General features: G+C 28.5%; 1 protein-coding gene across 3 annotated transcripts; it reads left to right on the top strand.

The window, feature by feature from the left end:
• Positions 1-5,536: 5,536 nt before the first annotated feature.
• On the top strand, positions 5,537-13,703 carry LOC147803206 (uncharacterized). 3 transcript variants are annotated; one of them, XM_087150570.1, is made up of 4 exons: positions 5,537-5,606; positions 8,182-8,275; positions 11,777-11,945; positions 13,536-13,703. In XM_087150570.1, the coding sequence occupies exons 1-4, from the start codon at positions 5,601-5,603 to the stop codon at positions 13,678-13,680; spliced, it is 414 nt and encodes a 137-aa protein (XP_087006696.1). In that variant the 5' UTR covers positions 5,537-5,600; the 3' UTR covers positions 13,681-13,703. The 3 variants fall into 3 exon arrangements, with proteins under 3 accessions (XP_087006696.1, XP_087006695.1, XP_087006697.1); XM_087150569.1 differs by having other exon boundaries at positions 5,550-5,602; XM_087150571.1 differs by lacking the exons at positions 5,537-5,606; positions 8,182-8,275 and adding an exon at positions 8,441-9,080.
• The last annotated feature ends 214 nt before the right edge of the window (positions 13,704-13,917 follow it).

Below are 13,917 nucleotides of genomic sequence, written 5' to 3'. Positions count from 1 at the left end.
GTCCAATATTTTCGTTAAAGTAGTCTTGCAATAATTTTTCTTAAATTGGTCTCATAATAATTATGAAATTAAAAAAGGTTATTTTTAAATCCTGTAGCAAGTGTAAGACCTATCACTATCAACTTTTTATTGTATCAATTAGGGGTGAGATTAGTTAAAGTTGACCGGGATAGCCTCATTGGCAGAACGTGGGATTCACATGCGTGAGAACAGGAGTTCTCGACGAATCTAGCTAGCCGAAGACTCCCTGTGTAGTAAATGGTGACTGGTGTATGTTAAATATGTCTGGTCACAAAGTCCTCCATGTTCCCATAACAAATTATACCTCTAGGGGTACTGAATTGGGGATTGACCGTTCTCTGGTTCAGGTTAAAATTACGATCTGTGGATGAATGAATGGATGTATGAATGGGTTTGTCCTATAAGCTGGTGTGACGTATGGGTGGAGTCTAATTCTTGGCTACAGATGGCGTTTATGGAGAACAAGAACAATTGCACCTTTTGCCTTAATGGCCTACGACGACAACAGCATTAGTTAAAGTTTGTACCTACAAAATGGTTGTGGTTTCTTTTACATGGTGGTCCTACATAATGTGGGCTCCTCTTATTTGATGTGCTTGTGCTTAACATAAAAGTTTTGTGACATATTTTAAGGATGAGAATAAGGTATTGCTAAAAAATTAATAATGAAATTTATACTACCAGTTGCAAAAATTGATAAATTTTTATAAAATCAGTCAGGGAGTTTTTTTCCTGAGTGATTGTGGCCATATTAATCCATATTATACAATCAGTCTAAAAAATCAGTTAGAAAGTTTTTTCCCTGTGTGATTGTGGCCATCCAGTGTTGGTCACAAATCGATAACAATTGAAATTTATAGTTATTAGTGTATACATTATCGTGAAAGACCGAAATCAAGAGAATGTCAATTTTCACCAGTGAAAGTCAGCAATTACATAGTCGCTTCAGTGAATGTCCGAAATATTTGTTATATCCGAGTTGATATTCATTTATTCATTGATATTATAACATTTATTTGATATTTAAATATCTGATAAGAATAGATTAGGAGAAACATCAGTGTTCAGAGTACCAGTTAAATGCATACTGGGCAAGGGCACTGGTCCTTAAAAATACAATGGTACACCGGGGAAATGCATACCGGGCACTTAACTAGACCTAGTATATATTTTGGAGATTTACCAAAGCGACTGTGATTGTCAACATTCACTGGCGGAATGTCAACAACCACCAATTTCAGTTATTTACAGTAATATATATATTAAATGCTGTAGTTTTTAGGCATTTTTGTACTTTATTTGCCATTGCAAAAAATATATTAAGTTCCTTAAATGTAGAGTATTTCACATGTTATGCACTTATGTAGTAGTTAGCATGAAATTTCTATTTTATGGTATAATCTATTTGCCTTGACAGCTTTAAAATTATGACCTAGATTTATAGATATATTCACTAATTAAAAAGTTTTTTACTTTTGGAAGTTGATGAAATGAATTAATTTCAATTCTAATGTTCTGCGCAAAGTAGATAGATGACTATATGTGTATCAATCAGGGTTCGTGATTTTTTTGATTTAAAAAAATTTTTTAAAAAATAAATCAGATTTATTTATATTTAAATTGGATTTTTTTTGATTTTTATTCAAATACACTGTAAGAACTTTGATTTATGATTAAAAAAAACTTTATAAATGTTTAATCAAAATTAAATTAATATTAAAACTATATTATAAGAATATTTTAGAAGCTCTAACTACCTAAAACAATTTTTCATTATAATACATAGCTTTGAATGCATAGCAACCATTTTGAAACAAATACATGATTGAAATTTAAAGACTAGATGAAATAGAGAATTTAAGGAATACTTAAACTATTAAAACAAAGTTTCAATTACCAAACCATAATTTTAATTTAAAATTGTGATTTCTTTTTTTTTCCCTTCTTTTTCTTGATTTTTAAAATGACAAAATAAATGTTACAGATTGTGTTTATAAATGTAGTCATTCATCAAAAAATAAATAAATATTTAATCTATATATTTTTACATTAAAATATAAATTTTTAATCCTGATAAGTTAAGCTAAAAAAAAAAAAAAAAAAATCTATGTACTCATTGAAATTTTTTTTCACAAAATTCCTTTAATGTCAAAGATACTGTAAACATATTATGTGAAAAAAAATATTTAAATGATTACTTTAATCTGTACTTTCAATCTCAAGCATCAAAAGATTTTTAAAAATGTAATTTCAAATGTGTTGGAATTTAACACATACCAAGAAGGAAAGTAATTTCATTAGCTAAAATTAATTAATGCAGCAATATTAAATTTTAAAACTACTGCAGCAATTTTTTTTTAAATGAATTTTAAAATTATTTAAAATAAATTTTTATAAGAAAAGAAATAATAAAAGTATCAATAATTTAAAACACTGTTTTTTAACTTTTTAAATCAATATATATATATAGATATATAAAAATTAGCTGAATGAAAAGATGATTAATTTAAATTAATGATTTTTATTTATTGAGAAAAGGATTTAATAAATAATTTTGTTTTTAAATGACTGATGATATATTATGCGTAATTTTTGCATAACAGTTATTTATTTATATATATTTATTTAATAAACATTGATAAACAAACAGAATCAGTAAATTTTAAAAACAATGTGTTGTTATATTGTACCATTAATGATGTTGGTGATTTAAATCGTGCAACCTAAAATATTTCTATACGATTCGCTTTAACCAGTACATATTACTGTATTTTTGTAATTTATAAGTTTCGAACTGTAAAGAAGTATGAAAGAATGATAAATATGTATTATCAAAAAGTTTTGTTTCTTTCATTATTATTACTTCCTTATGAATTCAATATTTATGTGTAAATGTATTGTAAAAATATACATATATTTGATGTTAAAACAAAAAAAAATTGTTTTTTGTAGCTAAGAACGCACATTCTAGTGCCTACTCTTTTCCATGCTTTCTTAACTTATCAGGAAAACATTGCTTTAAAGAAAAGACTTAGCCAATGGGAAAGCAAACAGAATCTTGAATCAGTATCTAAATCTAAAGGTTAGTTGCTGCTATTTTTTTATTCTTTTGTTTTTAGAACTTCTATTATTCTTTACTAGTTTTTTTAAAATTATTATAGTTTTATGTTTTTCTTTCAGAAACTATTTACCTTTAAAAACTTTCTTTATAGAAAATTTTAAATGCTTACATACCTTAAAAACCTATCTTTCAAAATATTTTTGCCATTTTGAAAATAAACCTGAAATGGACATTTTTCCAGTTGTTTTATAGAACAGTGTTTCTCCACTCAATGAACTGGAACGACCAGTTAAATATTTTAGTGTTTTATGGCAGATCGTTTAGGACTATTGGAATAATTTTTACGTTAACAAAATTGTGGCACTCAAAAATTCTTTGATCGGTTTATTTCTGATCATTCACTCATTCTCTACAATGAAAAAGGTTTCAAGCCTAAACTTATATAAATATAAATTAGATTTTGTATAGTATAAACAAGAGATCCAGATATTTGTCAGTAGACTGAGCCAAACTGTTATTTTATGCTAAAACATGCATTTGTTGACAAATATTTTATTGACCATGCACAACAATGATCATAATCATTCAAAATCAATATAAATAATCACACAATTCTTATTTGTATAATTATTTTTAAATAATATCTATTTGGATTTTTTTTTCAATATAAAGCCTACAGGTTTTACGAAGAAAAAAAATAATCCCAAGTCTTTTTTTTTTCTTCCAAAGAAACTGATTCTAACCATTATTTTTAAGGCAGTGACTCAGTATTTCACAATCATTCAAACTCAATATAAATAATTACTCAGTTCTTATTTGTGTAATTATTTTTAAATAGCATCTATTTGGGTTTTCTTTTTTTTACTGTTTTTTTATTACATTTAAGCACAACAAAATGGGTGTTCACAAAAATTAATTAAAATAATCAGAGAAAGTAAAAAAATAGTTGAATTTACTTGTACCCAGCTAACCAAAAAGTACATATAAAAAATTAATATATTTAATAAAAACGCAAAATTAATGGATTATTGTTACTAATTCATTTAGAAGGAAAGTAAAAAATTGCCTTATATATTTTGCTTCCAATAAGGGTCACTTAATTTTGGTAATACTTACTAGTTAAAATTTTAAAAAAATAAACTAAGTACTCTATAAACCAAAATTAATGAAAAATGGTACTAATTTGTTAAGGAGAAACAATATAAATAATCACACATCAATATAATCAAATGTTGCTTAATTAATTTTGGTAATAGGTACCACTGCTGTTGTATTCATTGGCGTAGTTTGAATAGGTACCAAAGATACTAATATAGATACAATGTACAGGGTGGTTAAAATTAAACGCATAGCTCCGGTTCTACTGGACAGATCCGAATGAAATTTAAAATATACGTTATGTAGAACATGCGCTCGAGGTTTTTGCAATAAAAAAAAGTTGAAATTTTCGACAAAAGTTTCAAAGTTCGACAAAAGTTCGAAGAAATTTTCGGCAAAAATTTCAACTTTTTTTAATGCAAAAACCTCGAGCGCATGTTCTACATAACGTATATTTTAAATTTCATTCGGATCCGTCCAGTAGAACCGGAGCTATGAGCCTCTGAGTACTGTGCGTTTAATTTTAATCACCCTGTATTATATTAGTGCATTTGGTGCCCATTAAAACTGCATCAATTCAGGGTGGGTTAAATCTAGGTAGCGTGGAAAGTTTTTTACGGTCCCTCAAAATAAATAAGTTCCGTAGAATATTGGTTTATTGTGGTAAATTTTAACTTTCATGAGTTGACTTCAATCAACAGCATCATGCCAAGTGATGAATAGAGTTAATCTTTAATTTGATGGGATGAACTACTAAGAATTAGTTTTGCTTAATCTAATAACATAAAGCCACCTGAAATGGCAAAATATAATAATTAATCAAAAATATTGGAATTTATTTAGCTACATTAATTGTGTTGGTATATATATTTTAGTTTTGTGCATGATTTTGTAGTGTTGTTCAGTACTAATTTATTGGTTATTCTTTTTTTCACCACGTATGAAAGACAAACATTCAGCTAGTATTAAATAAGTAAAACATAAAAATAAATTATTTGTACAAAAATTATTCTTACAATAATTTTTAGTAGATAATAATAGATTATTTCTCCAAATTAGTACAAAATTATAATTGTACCAACTATTTCAAAACTAAAATTGTTGTTTCAAATAAATCCAAATTCAATTAAAATTAGCTGTTACGAATTACTCCAAAATACCAAATCATATTGTTATTTGTTTTCTTATCTCACAATAATAAATAATTAATTATTTTTACAAAGATTTTAAAAAAAGTGTTTTTTTTTCTATTATCTAGCCTATTATTTTTCTATTTATTTTAAAATTTATATCTTGCAAGCATGTATTCAAAAGAACACAAATAAACTCATTCATAGATATAACATATTTTCCTTATTTTCCAATATTTTACTGGATTATAAAATGAACTTAACTGCCTTTAATCTAATGAATAATACAAATGTTAGTAAGTATATGATTTTATGCCTGCAAACTGTACTTGTCTATTTTTTTTTAATATTTTTAAATTTTTCCATTTATTGTTTTTTTTCTTACTCTTTTTAGAATTATCTAGTTATAGTTCACTTTGTTTTTAATAATTTCCCATTTATTTTGAGTATTCCATCTTTTAATTTTTGATGAAGTTTTATAAAAGCGGTGTGCTTCGAGTTTTGGTCCTGTAAAGTACCCTTTTTCATTTTGATTCCTTTTCTATCTTTTGTTTTTAACATTTAGTCCCTGAAGACCCTGTTTTTTTTTAAAAAAATTTGTATCAAATGACTAGCTGATGCTGGTGCTCATTTTTTATTTCGTTTCTTTTTTTTTTTGTCAAACATAGAATGAGGGATTTCTTCCACTTTTTTTTCCAATTTAGATGGGTTGGCGTTGATTGAGGGAATTTTTGCTAAACTAGTTTCTAGTGAGTTTGCTAAACTAGTTTTGCTAAACTAGTTTCTATTAATCTAAAACAAAATTGTACAAAAATACATTCTAACTTTTTCTTTTTGGTGGTAAAATTTTGCATGATTAAATCTTAGTAGCATTATCAAATTCTAACTCACCCTATAAAAATATGTTTACAATGAATTGCGGTAGCCCAAATGTTAATTCATTATAGTTTTATAAAGATGACCAGTCTTCTAGCTGTATGAAAGATGTTGTTGATTGACATTGGTTTGTACAGTTTACAAAAAGTTTATAGTAATAAAACTAAATTTTAATGAGTAATATAACTTAAATTTTATGTGCCTTTTTACGTTTATTTTTGCAAAAATTTTAATCGTTTTAATACAAAAGCAAGATTTTCAGCCTTAATTATCAATTTTTTGAAGATCTTAATTAGTTGCAAGTCTGTGTTCATTCATTACTTTTATTTAGGTATATCTCTGTCGGAACATCTGATATCACTCATGAAATGTAGCGTTTTTAAAAAGTGCTTAAAGGTGCTTATTTTCGATTTTCATTTTTTGAAACCTCTTGAGAGTGCTTTTTTCTTTGGGTGTTTTTAAAAAGTGCCTAATTTTCCCTTCTCGAAAATGAGATTTTTTTCTTTACCATGTCGATTTTCACCACAAATTATGCAAAAGCGTGCTTCTCGCAACGTTTTTACAATTCATTCAATCACAATCTATTTTGGCGCACCGTCGGTCCCTAGCTTATGAAAGCGCCAATCATTTTGCATGTTTGATGAAATACTTGCGAGTCCTCATGTGTGTCTACTGAACTGGATTCGGTGAGATTATTGCATTCTCATGTACTACTGAGCTGCATTTTGCAAGATATTCTCAATTCCAAGCTTCATTTTCCACCCTCTGATATCGATCCGAAAAATCTCTTGATCGTTTTATAATGGCTAATATAAGTTCTTTGTCAGAAACTAGTTATTTTATCATGATCATGCGAAGTCTTTGAAAATTATTTTGCATTTTGTTAGTGTATACTTAAAAATATATTTTAAGTGCTTGAAAGTACTTAAAAGGTGCTTATTTTTTGTTGATAGATTTGGCTACGCACCCTGTCACTATATACATAACTGCCGATTTTTACGCAGTTTCTATAAAATTTTAAATGCATTTAAATTTGCAGTAAAGTTTATGCTTTTTATTACTTTCTTGGATTTTTAAATTTTATTTAAAATGATTTGGACCACCACTACATATTAAAGGATTAATATTTATAAAAGTGGATGAAAATTAATACAATGTTATTTTTGAACTCTGAGCCAAATAAAACAGATATTTCTGCTGATAGTAGTAATAAAATTTTTATTTTACTACAACTGGAGAAAATCATCCTCAAGTTGGCAGGGACTATGTACATACTTTTCTTATAAAAAAGAGCAGATTTTAAATAAACTTGTCATTTTTTTCTAAAAAAGTTCCTCTTATTTAAAAAAAAAATGAGCCGTGATGGCTCAGAGGATAGAGCCTTCACTTTCCAATGAAGTGAACCGGGTTCAAATCGCAGCGATGGCTCGTCGATGCAAATACCGCACCCGGCTTGCACAGTGCTGATGTAAAATATCCTCAGTGGTAGATGGATCATGGGTGAGGGTTTCCTTGCCGTCAGACTAACCGTGAAAGGTTTTTGTGGTTTTCCACTCCATATAACGCAAATACGAGTTAGTTCCATAAAAAAGTCCTTCACAAAGGCAAAATTTCTCCCAATACTTGATTCAGAGTTTCCTTGTCTTCTGGATCAGGTCCAAAATTGCAAGGCTACGGAGTGGAACATTAGTAGTTGTAAACCGAAAAATTTGGGTCGGCTGTTCACCGACAGTTATATATATATATAAAGAAAAAATATTTTTGGTTCCTAAGTCACTTTTTTAAAGTTCCAGGCTACTGAATACTCTGTGAAAGCTACCATTTAAAAAAGAAACAGCTTTTTTATTACCTATTAACTAAATTAACACTTTAAATTCACCTTTCAAAATTGTTACTGCATGCAAGTATATATCTATCGAGCTGTATATGTATTGTGTCAACTTTATTACTTTTTAAACTTAAGAAATAAACTAATTTTTAGTTAATCTGTTTCAGGTTTCTGATGCTGATATTGTCGATTCGTTTTTGAATGTTCAAAGAGACATGCAAGACTGTTCCGTTGAAAGAAAAAAAGTTATGGAACTTCAGAGTAAGTTATTATTATTATTGTTTTAGCTGAATGTAATTTAAAAATAATCTCGGTTTTTAACAATTAAATATAAAGGAATTGAGGAAGTTTAAAAAGAAAAATGTGTTTGATCATATTCAAACAGATCATATTCAAATCTTGACGCTTGAAGACAGATTTTGACTATCAGTCTCTCTCTCTCTCTCTTTGCAATTTTGAACATAATTTGGTTTTTGATATCAATAACTGGTTTTTGATATGACACTTCAAAAACCTGTTGAAAGTGTGAAAAACAGTTCAAAATTGTTGTAATATGACAAAAGTCTGGGACAAGTTTATTTTTTGCCATTTGGAGCATTTTATTTGCACAATCATACGCAATACTTGCTTTATATACAATAAGGGTCGCCACCCACCTGGAATTTTTTGGAAATTTTTCTTATACTGGAAAAATTTGAGGAATTTAGATGGAAACATGGAAAAATCGGGAATTTTAAAGGAACGCAGATTTTTTTTTTCTTAATTTAAATTATTTTACCCTGTTTTTTTTAAATGGAAATTTATCACCAAACAGCTGAAATGGCATCATATTAGCAATATTTTGCTTGCTTTAAAATTTACTATTATAACCCTGTTAAACTAGAATGCCACATAACTCTCTCACAGTTGCTAAATGAATGGAGAAACTTTTGACCTCTTTGGAAACTATGGGACTATGCAGTTTCTCACAGTTGCTAACAGAATGGAGAAACCTTTGACCTCTTTGGAAACTATGGGACTATGCAGTTTATTAAAGGCAAAGATTGTGGTGGAGACAGAAGAATGGGTTAGCTTCTGTTTATAAATGTTTTTTTTCTTTCTTCTAGTCCATGGGCTGATTCCAGTTATCGTTCAAGTTTGTTTCAATTCTTTGGGAGTATTTTTTCTTCTGGGGAAACAATTCAAAATGTTTTAATAACTTTATAAAATTCTCCAAAAATTAGTTGATTCTAATTTAATAATATATTTTTTATTGCACTCTTTTTTGAAAGCTTTTGTATTGTCATCCAATGAAATCTGTAAATTGTTCTTTCTCAGCAAAGCCAACTAATCACTCATTTTCTTACAATCGCTAACAGCAATGTTTGTCTAAAAATCGTTGCTCAATCTCATTATAACCTTTTACTACACATTTTATTTAAAAAGAAAGCTCTTTTGCAAACCAACTATATGTTAACATTTAATTGTATTGTTTTGTTGGTAAATATTTGACAATTGGTTCAAAATTGTAATTGTACAGTGAAAGTTTGTAAATGTTGCTTGCATTCCAAAGTTGATAACTGTTTCCACTTTTACCCTAAAAGAGCTGGCAAAAACTAAGGAATGTATGAGAAACATGTTAAATTATGTATAAACATAGAATATAGAAACTTTTGTTCATATGAGTTTATTAGGAAAGCAAAAAGTTTAGTTTTATGTTCTGCATTGTACACGTACAAATTTCTAGTTTGGCAATTGCACCGTAAGGTCTATCGGTAACCAAAATTTTAAACTTGATAATTTTAAACAAACAAGGTATCATGTTCAAAGTAAAAAATTGAAGATTTGGAAATAATGACTATTAACTTTTAAATATCAGTTTCAATAAGTTAAAAGCTGTTAAATGAAAGGCTGTATCATTTAAAATTTTTAACCTCTATTAATGAATCTCTCACAAGTGCAGTTTTTTTTTTAAAAAATCAAACTAATAACAGAAAATACAATAAATAATTTTTATAGTAAACTGTAACAAGACAGGTTATTTTGCACAAATGTGTTGAAACATATTGCATTTTGATTTACAAAAAAAAATACATATTACATTTTGAAACATATTGCATGAAACATATGAAACATATTGCATTTTGATTAAAAAAAAAAAAAAAAAAAAAAGAAATTTCGATACACTTTAGATTTTTGACATCTGACACCAAAATGCATAATTAATTGTATTATGCCACTAAGATTTAACATAATTAAATTATTTTTTTCTGCTTAAAGCAAGATTCTAAGTCTCATTTGTATAATCTGCTTTACTTTGGAAGATAATAATTGTTTTTATTGTAAATTAATAATTAATTATTTTTTATGTTACATTTGTTTGTTTTTTTATTAATTTTCTTCTTTTATTTTGCTTTTTCTTCTCTGAAACTCTGCTGCATTTTGCAAGATATTCTCAATTTCGGGCATCATTTTCCTCCCTCTGATATCAAACGGAAAAACCTCTTCATCGTTTTATAATGGCTAATATAATCAAGAAAATAGTTCTTTGTCAGAAACTGGTTATTTTATCATGATCATGTAAAGTATTTGAAAACTATTTTGCATTTTGTTTATGTATAGTGCTTAAAAATATTTTTAAGTGCTTAAAAAGTACTTAAAAGGTGCTTTTTTGTTGAAAAATTTGGTTATGCACCCTGGATGTGTATAAAGGTTATTTTTAAAAGTACCTTTATACACATTCATTTATTTTAAATTTTTTAATGTATTTTTAAATTTTTTACAGAATGACCAAAAGACATATTATATAAGAATGCTGTGTATTTTCTATGGGTTTTAGTTTCAATTACAAAATTATACAATATATATAAGAACTGTAAAAAACACCAAATTTTCATGTTTTTAAAAAGTGCATTTAGCAACTGTTTCATATTTTTATTATTTTCTTCATTAATTGTTTTATTTGTTTTGTAATGAAACTTAAAACATTATTTTAAATTTTTTATGATTGGTTGATCTTCTTACAGTTAAAGTATATTGAAGTGTATTCTATTGTTTGAAGAAAAAAACTGGTGTTTATGGTATTGTACCATTTTAAGTTTTGTATTAACTATTACTGCTGAAGTTATTGCACAAATCTATCCCCATATCTTAGAAAAAGCATCTTGAATAAAAATAATCCCTACATTATGATGAAGGTGACTACGTTATCATGAATTATTTTATAGAAATTAAGATTTTAGATAAGCATTTTATTTTAAAATTGTCATTGAACAGCCGATCCGATTTTATGGTTCACGACTACTAATGCCGTAGCCTTGTAATTTTGAACCTAATCTGGAAGACAAGGGAACTCCTGTATCAAGTAGAGTGAGAAATTTGCCTTCGTGGAGGAGTTTTTGATGGAACTAACCCACATTTGGGTTACATGGCGAGCAAAACCTCCCAAGGTTAGCCTGATGGCAAGAGGACTCTAACCTCTGATCCGTCTACCATTGAGAATATTTTACGTCAGTAATGTGGTCGGTGCAAGGCGAATGCGGAATTCGTATCGACCAGCTGGGATTCAAACCCGGTTCAGCTCATGAGACTGCGAACGCTCTATCACCTGAGCCATCACGGCTCTTAGATTAATATTGTAGTGGATTTATGTCTTTTGCTTACTTTAATATTACAGAAAAATCTTTCATTCCATAAGTTAGCAAAAGGTTTACTTTTTTTTTAGAAAACTTGCATTCATAATTGAATTTGAATCTATTTAATACAATTACCATTGACTTACAGAAAATAAACTGTCAGAAAGTCTCAAATGCCGATTAAGAGGTAGATATCTGAATCTTCATTTCCAATACAATATGATGAAGATGAGGAAGAACTGGACAGAAAAACTCCTGTCAAACGAGAAATTTCTGATTCGGGATCTGAAGGTCCAAATGAAGGAAATATTGCACAGGTTCGGAAATCTACCATTTTATATTGTATTTATCCACTGACAATATGTATAAAACTTCATTTGCTTAAAAAAAATATGCTGATGATAATAAAAGTCTAAGTGTTTTGAGTGCTTAAAAACAGGTGCTCATTCTCAAGACTCCATGATGTGAGTGAGGAATATATTTATGCCTCATTCACATCTGGCGAGTCTTGAGGATGGGCGCATATTTTCAAGCTTCGAATCATGTTGATTTGCCTAGATTTTGCCACGATTTTGCCTAGTATCAGTTCCTGGTCAAATTATTTGACGCACTAAAGATTCTATATAAATTATCAACTGACTTACACGACTGAAACCAGTTTGCACTTGTTTGCGTTCGTGTATTAATTGGTTAACATTTTAATGCAATACTTTAAAAATAATTACAAATAGGAAGTATATGAAAAATCTCTAGAATAGCACTCATTACATGTATGTTTAAATATAAAAGTATCGCAAATACACTCGTGCAAAGCATGCAGTTATTAAAACACTAGTTATTAAAAAACTACAGTGCGTCTAATGATTTGGTCGAATTAATAATAATGTACTAATATAATACCTGATATAATAAATATTTATATAATCTATCGTCGAATTTACATTATATATCGTTTAATTTAAACGTAAACAAGTGCAAACCGCGTAAAAGCAATAAAGCTGTATAGTATCTCCTAATAATTAAGATTTTGCATAGAATCTTATAGTGCGTCTAATAATTTGGCTAGGGGCCGTAGATAATGCTCAGCCACAGAGGCATTGCGTACGTTTACACGAAATATAGTAAAGGATAGTTTAGATGAATGCAGTAAACCATTCCGTGAACATTTAACGAAAACATTTTACAACATTCATAGCTTTCTTTTATTTACGGTCGCACTAGAGCTGCACAATGGGGCGACGGTCCGGGAAACATCCCCGAGGATGATTCAAAGACATCACAATTTTGATCCTGGCTCTTCCGTTTTGGTAGCCCGATGACCTGTGCGCGAGCACTTTATGGTAAAACAGTTTAACGAGGACCGATGATCAAAGTGGTCACCTACCCGCTTACTGACCCCAGCCAGTGATGCTTGACTTCGGTGTTCTACTGGGAACTGTGTCTTAATGATCGGGATCATTAATTAAATAAAAATGACCTTTCAGTATTGATTATTAACTCATTTGGTTGGAGGAAAAATTAGCTGCTAAGTTATTAGTCTACCAGCCACTGGCTACTAACTAAAAATTTAAATTTTTAAGTCTATTTTGAAGTCAACAATCATTGTCAGATTAACTTTGGATAACTCAGTCTTTGCCTTCAACTAATTTTACTCATAACGGTTTTGATACATCAGATAAATAAATGGTCTAATAAATATCTAAAATCAAATTTCTACGCAGTTATTGGGTAACATTCTTGTCACCTATAGCCTTTGGAAGTGGTAATAGTTTTCTCTCCTAAACTAAATGTTGCAATTTTTTTGAGAAAAATTTTATTTATAGGATTTTTAACTACCAAAAACTTTACCTAAGTGTATTTTTATTATTATATGTAAATCGTGAAATACAGTTTCTTTTTCATTTCAGGCTTGTAATCAAGTTTCATCTTCAATGGATCTTAAGAAAACGAAAAATAAGAAGAGTTTTAAATTTTGAAATAAAACTTTTTACTCCAACATTTGTAATTAAAATATTTGTTTATCACTTTTACTTTAATGATTGTTCCTATTAAATATTTATTTCGTTTATTGTGAATTTCTGGTTTTCATTGTATATTCTTTAAAAGTTACCATTCCCTTGTCGACGTTGCCGTTCTTTCCAAGTAATAGCTAGGAGACGGAACCACTGTGAAATCCTAGAAACAAAGAGTGATTGATGTCTTGTTTGTATAAAAAGAACAATTCCTTTTTATTATTCAATAATATTAGATACCTTTTTATAGATTTTTTGTTTCTTGTGCTTATGACTG

This window comes from Parasteatoda tepidariorum, chromosome 9 (assembly GCF_982258835.1).
Source record: "Parasteatoda tepidariorum strain Cologne lab strain chromosome 9, Ptep-v5.0, whole genome shotgun sequence".
Taxonomy (NCBI): Eukaryota; Metazoa; Arthropoda; class Arachnida; order Araneae; family Theridiidae; genus Parasteatoda; species Parasteatoda tepidariorum.
The sequence above is the reverse complement of the archived record's forward strand: the minus strand, read 5'-3'. Positions and strand labels throughout refer to the sequence as shown.

Bases quoted from the DNA above. Each gene is read 5' to 3' on its own strand.
- LOC147803206 (XM_087150569.1), top strand. From the start codon at position 5,564: ATGAACTTAACTGCCTTTAATCTAATGAATAATACAAAT. The intron at 5,603-8,181 runs GTTAGTAAGTAT...AATCTGTTTCAG, and splicing joins ATCTAATGAATAATACAAAT to GTTTCTGATGCTGATATTGT. The intron at 8,276-11,776 runs GTAAGTTATTAT...ATTGACTTACAG, and splicing joins AAAAGTTATGGAACTTCAGA to AAAATAAACTGTCAGAAAGT.